At 40.5% G+C, this 14,702-nt stretch overlaps 2 protein-coding genes across 2 annotated transcripts; one reads left to right on the top strand and one right to left on the bottom strand.

Moving 5' to 3' along the window:
* Positions 1-65: 65 nt before the first annotated feature.
* Positions 66-7,788, top strand: LOC139458942 (calcium load-activated calcium channel-like). The gene is made up of 7 exons (XM_071240380.1): positions 66-152; positions 984-1,061; positions 1,309-1,368; positions 2,332-2,378; positions 5,133-5,200; positions 5,977-6,121; positions 7,238-7,788. The coding sequence occupies exons 1-7, from the start codon at positions 92-94 to the stop codon at positions 7,328-7,330; spliced, it is 552 nt and encodes a 183-aa protein (XP_071096481.1). The 5' UTR covers positions 66-91; the 3' UTR covers positions 7,331-7,788.
* A 3,520-nt stretch (positions 7,789-11,308) lies between these two features.
* On the bottom strand, positions 11,309-13,457 carry LOC139458941 (small ribosomal subunit protein uS7). Its single transcript, XM_071240379.1, has 4 exons — positions 13,308-13,457; positions 12,901-13,110; positions 12,151-12,378; positions 11,309-11,432 (listed from the first exon to the last, which is right to left on the bottom strand). The coding sequence occupies exons 1-4, from the start codon at positions 13,440-13,442 to the stop codon at positions 11,364-11,366; spliced, it is 642 nt and encodes a 213-aa protein (XP_071096480.1). The 5' UTR covers positions 13,443-13,457; the 3' UTR covers positions 11,309-11,363.
* Between the last annotated feature and the right edge of the window lie 1,245 nt (positions 13,458-14,702).

Raw genomic sequence — 14,702 nt, 5'->3', positions numbered from 1 at the left:
ATTTGAATAAAGGATAGTTTTTGTATAACTACTTTTCATGGGACAGACATTTCCGCTTCCGATCGGTGCCTGATCCTGATCATTCGTGAAGATGTTGGGCGATTGTGTTCTTATTGTGTTCATTTCAATATGTACAGCTTTACTTGGAGAAGGTAAATAACATTTTCACTAAATACCAGTGATACCTAAACACTGTATAAACAGTTCAGTTCGTATGTAACAGATATATCGAATGATATCGTACATCAGAATAAGATAATCCAGTTTTCGATCAGCATGATCGATGAAGAGGGATTACCACAATGTTCATTCATTTGAAAGAGAAGAAGCCTAATTCACACGGACAAGACTGCATTTTATCTAGCGCAGCAATATAGTGCCGAGAAACGCCGTCCTCGACAAGCTTCACTTGTCTTTATGTATAGTTAAGTTATCCATTTTCCGATCAAGCAAACATTTATGATAATTAGGCAATGGTTGGACACCACATTCTGTTCAAATACCCCGTTATCATGATTATGATCCTAGGGGTTTATCTATGTTCTTATCAGATGGTTATGTTGGCTATTTATCCTAGCCTAGCTTGAAGCTGGAAAAACGAGTTTAGTCCTCTGCAACTCCTGCAACACAAATTCAATTCCGATACAGGGTGCAGATTAGGGAACAATCACACTATGTGATCAACAGCTTGCCCAGTCTTCTAAGGCACCGCAATTTCAAGTTGCATCCCATGGGCATGCCAGAAACTTATCACAGTCGGTTTGAATCCTGGTTTGCATCGATTACCGTATGTTTCTAGGTTTGTCAGCACGATACCTGTTAGGTTCACCGAAGTGGTAAATGTCTAAGACTTTCCTCCCACATTGAGCTGACATTTAGAGAAAATCACATTCCCTCATATACCAAATTTTAACTTTCTAGTAATCATTTCTGTCATTAACAGACTCAGGATATTCCACACTAAACATTGTTTTGTTTTGCAGGTTTAACATGGTTACTAGTTTACAGGACCGAGAAATACAAGAAATTGAAAGCCGAAGTAGAAAAGCAAAGCAAAAAGTGTATGTATAAACATTCTAAATTAAAGTATTCTAAATATCAAATTTTTGTACCTGTATGTTGCAATATTAAAAGGAACTGCATGATAATATGATACATGCATTATGGCATAAGGTGAATTGCTATCATGTTGTATTGATGCATGATCTGGTATATGGAGTAAATTGGTCAGTAATATACTTGTAAATGTTAGTTAAAAACTTGGGTAATAATGTAACCACGGTAACACAAGTATTTTCCAATTTCCAGTGGAAAAGCAGCGAGAGGCCGGCGGAGAAGCAGCTGATCGTGGTCAGAAGAAGAAATTAGGTATGATACATTGACATGTTGACATTAGTATTTGAAGTTGTAGATATGAAGCGTGAGTGGGAAGGTGTTCACACTTACATTGCTAATTTACATGATTTATGCTTGAAATGTGAAATAGATTTAGAAAAGTGTGCATAGTATTACTTCAGTTTACTCTGAGATTAATATGAATATGCTAGAGAGAACTGTACGTGACTCTGTTGGTGAATGGACTGTTCAAGGCCCTGTTTGTGAATGGACTGTCAAAGGCACTGTTTATGACTAGACTGTAATAGGCACTGTTTGAGAAAACTGTACAAGGCCCTGTTTATGTATGGACAGTACAGGGCCCTGTTTATGAGCAGACTGTAATAGGCCCTGATTATGAATAAACTTCACAAAGCCATGTTTGTGATTGGACTTTACAAGGCTCTGTTTAGGAACAGATTGTACAAGGCCCTGTTTATGAATGAACTGTCAAAGGCCATGTTCATAAATGGACTGTACAGGGCCCTGTTTATGAGCAGACTGTAATAGGACCCGATGGGGAATGAACTTTGCAAGGCCCTGTTCATAATTGGACTTTGCAAGGTCCTTTTTATGAAATAACTTTGCAAGGCACTGTTTATGAGCGGACTGTAATAGGACCGTTTGGGAATAAACTGTGCAAGGCCCTGTTTTTGAATGAACTGTCAAAGGTGTTTGTAATAGGCCCCGTTTACAAGGTCCTGTTCATGTTTGGACTTTACAAAAACCAAGTTTATGATGTTTTTTGCGAGGTCCTGTTAATGATTAAACTTTACAAGACCCTGTTTATAAATGGTTTTGCAAGGCCCTGTTTATGAATGGATGTTAAATGGCCATTTATGAGCAGTGTGTAATAGGCACTGTTTATTACAGGACTGCACAATGCAATGTTTATTGTTAGATTTTGTAAGGCTCTGTTTATTGTTTCCACAATCTGCAATGATTTCCTGTTTCCAGAACGCCAGGAAGAGAAGTTGAAAAACAACAGCCGGGATTTGTCGTTTGTAAGTTTTGTTATCTTAAAATCATTTATTCAACTTCAAATTTAATGTAGTGACAGCTTTTGTCCCAATCTCCCAGCATCATTGATTATCTAGGGTAGATTATCTACATGCTTTTATCATGCATAGGACCCATTCGCCTCATTTCGGAAGTGAAATTGTGATCTCCAGTTCTCGTATCAATAACTAAGAAAGGATTTCTCTCACCCATGAGCTTGAAATCAACAAACAATTAAACCCTAAATATGTTCAATAAAAAGAAGACATGTTACCAAAAAACCTTTAGTTGGAGTGAGTGTTGTGATGGGTGAGGGAAGACATTATGCTGTGAAATGTTCCCAGTTGTATTTGAGATAAACTGAACAAGTCATGTCATGTACTGGTGATATCACTGTTTGTTCTGATTATGAAAGAACTACAGTACGTATTTTGACTCGATGTTAAGTTCTAGCGTTGTGTCATTTAAACTGGTGTCAATATTATGATTGTTTGTTTGTTGTTTAACGTCGCACTCAGCAATATTCCAGTCATGATGGTGGTCTGTAAATAATCAAGTCTGGACCAGACAATTCAGTGATTAACATCATGAGCATCAATCTATGCTATTGGGATATGTCAGCAGGCCTGACACCTGATCCTGTTAGTTCTCTTACGACAAGCATGGGTTACAGAAGACCAATTCTAACCTGGTTTTAAAAGGGGAGGTGTGTGTGTGTGTGTGTGTGTGTGTGTGTGTGTGTGTGTGTGTGTGTGTGTGTGTGTGTGTGTGTGTGTGTGTGTGTGTGTGTGTGTGTGTGTGTGTGTTCAATATGAATCTATGGTGGTGAATGGGTCGAGGGAAACCATCAAATTATAAAATGGAGATATAATACACTGGATAGATGAGAAGCTACACAGTCATAAGAATATTGTCAGTGAGGTGAATAATGAAGAAAAGGAGATGGTCTTTATTAACCAAATTTGAACTTTTTTCATTTGTTAACATATACACAGTAAAAAAAGTGTTGCACCCCCACATTAATACGTTTGATACATCACAACATTTAAAACGCCCGACTCTGGTTTTAATGGTAGGTATTCCTTGGGGATCTGATGTGAAATGTGTAATGATTTCGGAGGGAAGATGATCACCAAAACGTAGCAATCAGCACGTGAATTGCATGGTGCATGACATTTGCAGATTGCAGTATCTTCTTAAGCTCAACATCGCCTATAAAAGATGTTCTCTGACAGCCAGTTTATTGTAACCCACAATGCCGGGTAGACGATTGTCAGAAGCAGTCAAGTGGCAGATTATTGGCCTTCATGGAGCAGGTCTTTCGTTCAAGGAGATTGGCAGAAGAACTGGACATCACTACTCAACAATAAGCCGTTTGGTCAGAAAACACGCACAAACTAATGATGTAAGGAATCGCAGACCCTCTGGCAGACCACGTAAGACCACAGTTAGAGATGACAGAGCGTTGTTGAGGGTGGTAAGGCGTCGTCCATTTGCTACAAGCACAACCTTGAAACGTCTTTGGCTTCCTCGTCAACAGTTCAGTACCCAGACCGTGAGAAATCGTCTTAAAGCTGCAGGGTTGAAGTCCAGAAGGGTTATCAAGCGACCTAAACTCACAGACAACCACAAACGACTACGTCTAGCCTGGTGTAGACTGAGACAGAACTGGAACTTGAGGTCCTGGAGAAGAGTCCACTGGTCGGACGAAAGCAGGTTCCTTCTGCATGTTGTGGATGGCAGAGTGAGAGTATGGAGGCGTCCTGGAACAGCTTATACTGCAAGAAACATCATGCCAACTGTACCATATGGAGGTGGATCTGTTATGGTCTGGGGATGCTTCTCATTTGATTGTAAGCTTGATTTAGTGACCATACGAGGCAACTTGACAGGGGAGCGCTACGTCCAAGAGGTGCTGAATCCAGTTGTGGTGCCCCATTTTGACAATCATCCACTGGCCACCAGACCGATATTCATGGATGACAATGCCAGACCACATCGTTCACGAGCTGTGACCCAGGTTATCCACAACAATGCTCTGACGCAGATTCCATGGCCAGCAATGAGTCCAGATCTGAATCCTCTGGAACATGTATGGGACATTTTGGGACGCCTGATTTATCGTCGGGACCCTCCTCCACAGAACTTGCCTGAATTGGAAGCAGCATTACACGAGGAGTGGCAGCAGCTGCCCATGGAGCGATTCCAACGTCTGGTGAGGGGTATGAGACGAAGACTTCAAGCTGTGATCCAAGTGCTTGGTGGAAGTTCTCGATATTGACTTACTGTGTTCGTCAAATCTCCATATGACATTCTTACCCTATTGGATGAATTTGGTCACTAAAAATTATTGAGATGTCACCATACTTAATGCGTCTTCGTTGTTCGTTCATTTTTCGTAAAAGTTCAGCATGAGATTATTACATGCAATAAGGTCATGGAATACCCCATTTAAGTTCATTGTATAGACAATACACTGGTTTGTTGGTATACACGAAATCCTGGTTATAATATTAATTCGGTTATCTTTACACCCTTTCAAAACACCCCTCCATGAAAAAGTATAGGGGGTGCAACACTTTTTTTACTGTGTATAGTAGTTATTGGTACAAGATGAACTTTGTTCCACAGTCTGGTCTCGACTTAATTAACAAAAGGTCACCTTGGTATAGCTGGAATGTTTCTGACTTAGGCGTGTGCATAACATTCACTCACTCATTCACTGGGAAATGTTTGTAATGTCTTCTTTTATTTTTCAGGTGAAAATGAAATCCATGTTTGCGATTGGTTTTGCATTTACTGCCCTTCTCAGTATGTTCAATTCAATGTAAGTTGATGTTTTCTCTTTGAAGATGTTGAAACAATTAGAAGATTTGGTACTTGGATTTCTTCACACATGAATTCCATCATTTGTTTACTTTCTAAGTTTTGAGACCGCTTCCGTGGGCTAGTGGTAGAGCGTCCGCCCGGACAGCAGAAACTCCGGGGTTCGACCCTCGGCCGCGTCATACCAAAAGACGTTAAAAGATGGTTCATTTTGTTACCCTGTCTGTAGCTCGGCATAAAGGGGCTAAAACAAGGACTGGTCGGCTCGGAATCAGTATGCTGTGTCTTAGAGGGGTATTCATGTTCAACTGCGGCATGGTATCTCAGTGAGCTAGCACTATAAATCGGCATCAATCCGGACTAGTACAAGCAGCCACACACACACATACACACACACACACACACACACACATGCATGCACGTCGCTATATAAGTGCAATAATCTTCGAACTCCATTGACCTCACCTCACCTCTAAGTTTTGAAAATTTTATAGAATAAAATATCATTGGTAACAATGTATTTAATTGAGGAAAGTCGGCAAATGTTTGTTTCACTTGTATCAAAGTCAAATCATTTGAAAATGAACACAATAAGGGCCCCATATGTGGAATTAATAAATAATATATGTAATCACTCGTAATAAGACCAATATAATATATTAAACAATGATGCTATGAACTGTTAATTTCCCTCGTATCTCAAGATGATACTATTGTAGATGAAATAATCAGTTTAGATATCATTTGTTTGTTTATATTTTTGTTTCTTCCTTTCAGATTTGATGGTCGGGTTGTAGCCAAGCTGCCGTTTATGCCCATCTCTCTGATGCAAGGGATCTCACATCGGAACTTGCCAGGAGAAGATTATTTTGACTGTTCCTTCATCTTCCTGTACATCCTCTGTACCATGTCCATCAGACAGGTGTGTTGCTATGGTGATACACTATTCATTCGTTGCCATTGTGACCAAGTGTTATTTGGCTCAAATGGTGATAATGTCATTTTGTGTCAAAATTCACGGTAGAGTTGCTTCCTTAGTGACAAGCTCCTCACAGTGATAGCCCATTCGTGGAGCTCTTCATACTATTGCTGCCACCAGTCACAGCTCCCCAGGAGGCAAGGGCCCACTCATCTAAGACGCCGTGATTCGCTATGGAGAGTTTCGTCCCTTGGGCACGCCAGAAACCTATGACTGTGGGTGTGAATCCTGATTTGCCCAATTATATTTCTAAGTTTGTCAGCACCATACCCGTGCTAGTGGGTTTCACCGAAGTGGTAAGCGTCGGAGACCTGCATCACTTCAGGCTTTCCTCCCATATTAAGCTGACAAGATATAACTGGAATACTGTTACAAGTGGTGTTAGACCCAACTCACTCCCCACTAGGTGGCCTGCAACCATGTATGGAGTTAAACTCACAACTTTTCACTATACCGTATTCGACTTAATAAGCGCCCAGCTCTAATAAGCGCCCACGGCGATATTTGCTAATATATTGGCTACTGAACAATCCCAAGTATCATCCCTTCTGATTGATTGATGTACACAACACTTGTTTATTCGCGTATGATACGCACTCGTTTGTTGTATGCACTCTAAATTATTGGTAATTAAATTCTGGAAAAATGTATCTCTCGTATATAAACATTTCAGGCTGTCAGCATAAAGCACAAAATTTATCTTTCAACACGGTTTTGTTTTCACCAAAATAATATTCTAATAACAGCCCCCTATTTCTAATTTTGAGAGCGCCCAGGGCGCTTATTACGTCGACTACGGTAATTGCATTCTCAAAAGACATTCACAAAAACATTAAGGTTTTTTGGTTAGAGGGAAATTGTTCAAGATTCTTGTAATGGCCGCTTGCACACTGGTGGCAGCAATGATACCAGGAGGATGACAAAGGTGTCATGCACTAGGAAGGAGCTTGCCAAAGTAAGTTCTACAAAGTGTCAAATGTCTATTACCTGCAACAGCTTAGGATGTCCTGCCACATTCACCATGTTATACTGTTTATACTCACTCCCCTCATGTTTCAGAACATTCAGAAAATGCTTGGTCTTGCTCCGTCCCGGGCTGCCAGCAAACAGGGCACCGGCTTCTTCACCCCACCAAGCCAGCTCACAAAATAATGTCCACGCCAAATATCCTACTACACCATTGAGCATAGTGTCTTCACTGCCGGGATGCAAGTTTGAATAAAGGCTAAGTAATGATGACCGACCACAGAGAATAGGAGGGAAGAAGAGTTGCTGTTGAGAGCTTTGTCCCATTATTTCATCTGATCATATAAAAAATAATTGATATAATAAAATGCTCATTGGACATCTAAAAGTAATATGGTTAAGTCTTTTATTTTTTCACTTTTTGTTTTTATTCATACAACCTTCAATGAAATATTGTATTATATGTAGATTGTACTGTATGGTATCCTACAATGGGACAGTAAATAGACAGAACGCCTACCTCAATTGTTGAGATAGTACCTATCTTATGCCTTCAGGCGTGGGGTATTCCTTGTATCATATTTTCATAATTCTATCACTTCAATGTTGTGTATGTCTATGAAGTAATTGTTTACGGATATACCTATTCAGAAATAAACATTTTATATATAATCCTGTTAGTGTTGTTCTGGAGAGAGGAAGATCTGCATTGAGTATTTGGGTTTTTTTTCTTGGGAGACCTTATGAGGTGTGACCATCTTGTTGTGTAGTGGCTGGAGCGTCTAACTAGAATGCAGGTTGGCGGGGTTCGATCCCCTGGTTACATCATGGACAAATCAGTTTGAACTTGTTACCTTTCCTGGAGCTCGACATTAAGGTCATTGTACCCAATTGCTCAGTTTGATGCTCATGATATCAACCACTGGATTGTCCCGTCCAGATTTCATATACTCTTAAAAAAAAAGAAACTTGACACTAACTTTCAAAATGTAACATAATGCGATTGTTTCAAAATAGGACACAGAAACCATAATTGAAACACTGTTTGAAGATCAATGTACACAATGTTCTAAACATTAATCGTGTCACCTAGACAGACACACGTACACGATACAGATAATGTCACGGGTACAGAAACTATCAGTATCAGTTGTGCCCACCACGTGCATCAATCATTGCTTGACACCGACGGCCCATAGATGCAATTAAGTTGTCAATAACACGCCGTTGGATGTGCTGCCATTCATGCTGAAGTGCATCAAGAAGCGCCGGAAGTGTTTGGGGTGGTGGATTCCTTCTGCGAACGCATCGATCCAAATCGTCCCACAGATGCTCAATAGGGGACAAATCTGGTGACCGGGCTGGCCAAGGTAATGTCTGGATGCTGTTGTGCTGTAAGAAGTCCTGCCAAACATGTGTAATATGCGGTCGAGCGTTGTCCTGCTGGAACTGTCCGCTGTAGGGCTGTAGGATCAAGTCTCTGTAACGTACACCTGTCAATGCACCTGCCACATGCACGAGAGGCGTCCTACCACCGTGATGAATTCCGGCCCATACCAGACACTCCCGCCGCCAAATGGGACAACCTGCTGCACACAGTTGGGGGCTTAACGTTCACTCCGACGTCTGTAGACACGTGTGCGCCCATCAGCACGTGTGATGCGGGACTCGTCAGTAAACAGTACATATCTCCATCTTGCACGTGCTCATCTTACCCTCTGTTGGCACCAAAGCAGACAGTCCGCCAGATGACGTGGGGTCAATACATGACGTCGAACAGGTGCAAAAAGTCCAGCCACCCTCAGTCTGTTGCGTATCGTTTGATCTGATATTCTGCATGGTTTTAGACGTGGCTGTGGTAATGCGGTCTCGGAAGTGTCGCAGCCGGATGTATCGATCTTGAGCTTGGGTTGTCACCCTTGGTCTGTCGTCAACTCAGTTGTTGTATCGGGTCCACAGTGTGGAAATTGTCTGTCTGGATACGCCAAAGTGCCTGGCCACTTCTTGGTGAGTTGCTCCAGCTTGTAATCTCCAAATGGCGTTGTTCCATTGAGTCGCATTCAGTCTTGGCATTCTGTCACAGCCTCTACTGCTGTTAATGTGGATTTCTATACCCATTCAGCAGGGGGGCCTGCATGCCTAAATGCAGGATCCTGAGCTGCACGTTTTTTACAGGCGGTTGCATTCGGATGAAGCTGTAAAATTGATCCCAAAACTCTACGTTTATGTGCTTTGCAGGTGTTTTCGCAAATTATAGACACATTATCTTTCTGTTTGACTTATTTGGTTCTCATTTAATGTAATTATTTTAGATATTTGGCAAAATGTGGTTTTACATGTCAAGTTTCTTTTTTTTAAGAGTATATTTACAGACTCCGGTCATATAACAGGAATATTGAAGAGTGCAACGTTTAAGAATTATTTTTTGCTCTACCCCCATATATAGTGTAAAAAGTATAGCTTTGCCCTGTACACAAGTACACAACATAACACCTCTAAAATGAGTTGTTTATTACTTAGAAAGGCCACATTTCATTAGCCGTTATGTGTGTGGTTATCCATTAACTCACGCAACAAAAAGACCTTTTAAATTTAAAGTTTTTATATTAATCTGCTTCAATTTTATCATGTCACTCGAAACATTTCACAAGAGCATTGTGTGGCTGAGCTAACATGTAAACATCACGTAAGTTCAGTGTTGTCATTTGTACAACTTGCAACTAGTTTCTGCCACTAACATTAGCAGACTTAAACTACTGCAAGCCATGAAAGAGTGTTTACTGAGCTGGTTGTTCTACATGATACCATAACCCTTAAACCGAAGTTGGCGGTTTTGTGTTTGACTGCTGCATATTGTTACTTAAATGCTGTACGCTAACAACAGGTGTACATGTGGTTATGAAACTTTCAAGGATTGCTCATTCCTTTGTCCTGAGAGACATACATAATTCGTAGGGCATGAACGCTTCGGACAATTTTGTAACTGCTGTGGCATGGACAGAGTGGTTTGAGAGATGGTAGATATAATCTTGCCATATTTATTCCTAAGTTTTGTTTGTTTGTTGTTTAACACCGCACTCAGCAATATTCCAGCTATATGACGGCAGTCTGTAAAATAATCGAGTCTCGACCAGACAATCCAGTGATTGACATTATGAGCATCGATCCACGCAATTGGGATCGATGACATGTATCAACCAAGTCAGCGAGCCTGACACCTCATCCCGTTAGTCGCTTTTCATGACAAGCATAGCAGCATGTTACCGCAAGTATTCTACCCAGGAATCTTCACGGGTCTTATTCCCAAGTAATAATATCCAAATATAAGTTAATAGAAGCTCATTCACCGCATCTGGATGCGCCATCTTGCTTGACAGTAACATGAGAACAATGTTACCACGGATACATTAGAGTGAGTGAGTGAGTTGGGTTTAACGCCGCTTTTAACAGTATTCCAGTTATATCACGGCGTGTCAGCTTAATGTGGGAGGAAAGCCCGAAGTGATGCAGGTCTCAGACATTTACCACTTCGGTGAAACCCACGAGCACGGGTATGGTGCTGACAAACCTAGAAACATAATCGGGGCGAACCGGGATTCGAACCCACAATCATATGTTTCTGGCGTGTCCAAGGGACGCAACTCTGCACAGCGAATCGCGGCGCCTTAGACGACTGGGCCACCCGTGCCCCCCGGATACATTAGATCACAGAGAGGTAATTTTAACATAATGACGTAATTCAGAAGTGTACTTTATCGCCTCTGATCTTTTAGCGATTATGTTATAACGACAAGTTTACATCTACATCATGGCAGCTTCTATGTACAGTGTGGCCAGATGCGTAAGAGTTGAGTTTGGTTTTAATGCATGTTTTGAACAGCCTTTGGGGCATATTATGACCTGTCACCTTGGTGAAGGAGGAAAGTCTGAAGTGGTGCAGGTTTTGGACATTATCACTTTTGGTGAAACCCGGTAGCATTGATATGAGGCTGAAAAATCAAGCCACAAATGATATCAATATTCCATAATTTAGGCTCATGCACTCAAATCTCTAGTCTATTAATGTGGGATTTAAGCCTGCCATCACTGATTTCCAACATACCTAAGAGATGCAACTTTTCACCGCCAAATTTCACACGCAGGAACAACAAGGCAAACAGCAAATTTACATGTTCTTTTTTTTAATTTCCCCAGGAACATACAGGCATATTGGACAGTCTTAACGGTTGGACTTGGCTACACGTTCCAGTTCATCCTTCTTCTTGATGGCATGGGAGTTGGAGGACCCCTGAAACACACACGAAGTAGAGTTGAGGAAGTGCTGATGAACTGTTATGTACATTGACACAAAATGTAGAACCATGTAATACACAGTTTACAGTTACTATAGTGTTGGTCTTCACCATATTGCAAGTTATTGGAACTATTTTACAACCTGATAACTTATACAACGCTAGAAACTAACAGTTTTAGTTCATTAGTCCTAATAATCATAACACATAGCAGAACCCTTAATAAGGGCAAATTTCTACTAGTCCTTATTCTACCTTAACTATTGGGCAGTTTGGCAAGGACTACAGGACTAGTGCCAATTTCTAACGCTGTTATATTGTTTACACTTGCTAAGAGTTTAGTTATGTGTCTGTTGAAAAGGTTCCATTTCATTTCTAAGAAGTACATAATCTGAAGAAATTAAGATTTTGTTTTACCAAGTACTATCTTACTGAAACATATGCAACAAAAAGTCAACTGGTCACAATGTCCTTTAAACATACCATCTGTAGTACATTTAACAGGACATGTACACCATATTAAATCATAACCACCTATTGCACAAAATTGTTTAGCAATGTTTATCATCCCCCAAAATTACACGAGATATCTTACAAAGAATAAACTTAGAAAGGAGTTATACCAGCACTGTATTCTAAGGGCAGGAACGTGAAGAAAGCATTCAAACCTTCTAAATCATTTACAAGACAGAACCATAACAGAAAAATATCTACCTTAGCCGCATTGATGAGCTCATCGGCCAGACACTCGGCAATGGTCTTGATGTTCCTGAAGGCAGCATCCCGGGATCCGGTACAGAGCAGCCAGATGGCCTGGTTGACGCGACGCAGTGGGGACACATCAACGGCCTGTCTCCTCACGGTACCAGCACGTCCAATACGTGTGGAGTCCTCCCTTGGGCCACTGTTGATGATGGCGTTCACCAACACCTGCAGGGGGTTCTGATGGCAGAAACGAATCCTTTAGTAAAGATTTTCATGTTGGCAATTATCTTTTTCAAAAAACAATAGTCATGTATTTCACGGTAAAAATAATTGCATAATGAACATGGAAAGATCTGTAGTTTTGTTTGTTGTTTAACGACGCACTCAGCAATATTACAGCTGTATGACAGCGGTCTGTACACAATCAAGTCTTGACCGGATAACAGTGATTGAATGAGTGAGTTGGGTTAAACACCGCTTTTAACAGTATCCCATTAGTCGCCTCGTATGACAAGCATAGTCGCTTTTTATGGCAAGCATGGGTTGCCGAGGCCCTATTCTACCATGGATCTTCACGGGTCAGATCTGTAGTAAAACTATTGTTGTTGGGATATAACAACACACTGGTACGACAAACAGGTTGCAGGGGACTAATTCCAACCTGGATCCCCATGAGTAAGTGGTATTGTTGATAAGTGTATTGCTGGTTGGAAGGCTGATGGCATTTTTGGTACCAACTACAAAGTTTAACTGACTCACCTCCCCTGTTAGTAGATGGATGATGTCAAAGGCGTGCTTCACGATCCTCATGGCCAATAGCTTCTTGCCGTTGTTACGACCATGCATCATGAGGGAGCACACAAGTCTCTCCACAATGGGGCATTGTGCCTTGCGGAATCTCTTCACCTGGTATCTGCCTGCGGAGTGAGCCAAGTATTTGGCATACTTCTCTTTCACAGCAATATAATCCTTAAAATCAGTGAGAAACAAAACATCAATACATGGGTTTTTTCATAAAGCATTTTTATGTCTAGTTATGATGTGTGGAGCAGCTTCAGAAATAAATGGGAGGCCTTCAGGTTTGAACTGTCCTCAGTAATTCATTGTCATGATTTTAGTCTGCATTTTTTTTTACTCAACTAATGTGTGGCAACATTTGCACTTACAGTCAAACTGATGTCGCTGACTTGAACGTCATCTGAGGACCATTTGCCGAACAGTTTCACTTCTGGAATTTCAGGGACAGCTGCTGCTGTTGATTCATCCCAGTTCTCCGCCATCTTGGCTGAAAGGTGGAGCATACACTTATGATTAGGATAACTCTCCTTGAATTCATGAGTGTTCATAAAAGCCAGTTTATAATCCTTTGCACAAAATCATTACAAGATCCACAATGGTAGTTGTACATACAATAAAAGTCACATGGCAATCTCTTGTGTCCTCAGATGTTCATGCAGAGAGGTATTATATGAAGTAAAAAATCTGATTTTAATGAGTTTGGTCCCTTGATAGTGTTGATGACAAAATGTCTGTTAGATGATGTCATGCCTCAAAGAAAATAGTTTTAATTAAATGTTTGTCACTCGTGTATTTCTCTGGCACAAGTGAAGGTTTTGTTTGTTTGTTTGTTTGTTTGTTTGTTTGTTGTTTAACGCTGCACTCAGCAATATTCCAGCTATATGATGGTGGTCTGTAAATAATCGAGTCTCGACCAGACAATCCAGTGATTAACATCATGAACATTGATCCACGCAATTTGGATCGATGACCGTGCATCATTGCGTTAGTCGCCTTTTACAACAAGCATAGTTGCCTTTTACAGCAAGCATGGGTTGTGAAGACCTATTCTACCCCGGATCTTCGCTCTAGTGAAGGTTGATGAAAAACCAGTAAGAGGAAATTGTAGCTGGGTACAAATTGCAATAAATTATGGACAGTTTATACTGTAAAGAGGTCATAGATAACTAGGGATGTCATCGTATATCCCGAAATCAATGTAACTTATTTTTTAAAGTTGATGCTGTATCAATGCAACTTTATGAATATCAATACTAAATTATTACTTCATTCCCACAGAAATATTTACATTTATAGGCAGATACTTCAATTTCAAACATTTCATGGATCAGCCCAGTTCATACTGAACATTAGATTGAATAATTGCAATGTCTATTACATCACATTGTTATCTATACACACACAATTGATTTTATCAATCAATATACTGTGATACTCTGGAGTTGATGTATTGCTAAATACATAATAACTGGAGAATGGGAAACAGTATGCTCTGTAATATTCAATGATTTCAAATCTCCTAGTATTTCAGGTGTGCTTCTATTCATTTGCCATGATAACCATAATTTTTGTTTCCTCAACATGTTAAATACTGAGATATGTATCCTCTCACATGGAAATAAAGTTTCCTTAAGACCAAGTCACAACATTTATCACATGAAGCGTATTAAAACAAGTGCCTAGTGTCCGTAGTTGGGAATTTCTCTCGCGGTCAAGACGTGCATGGAAATCTGTACTGACTTTTGTAACTGAGTTTAATCTGT

The sequence above is a fragment of the Haliotis cracherodii genome, unplaced genomic scaffold (assembly GCF_022045235.1).
Source record: "Haliotis cracherodii isolate W230 unplaced genomic scaffold, xgHalCrac1.p SCAF_13, whole genome shotgun sequence".
Classification (NCBI taxonomy): Eukaryota; Metazoa; Mollusca; class Gastropoda; order Lepetellida; family Haliotidae; genus Haliotis; species Haliotis cracherodii.
This window is presented reverse-complemented; position numbering and strand designations above follow the sequence as displayed.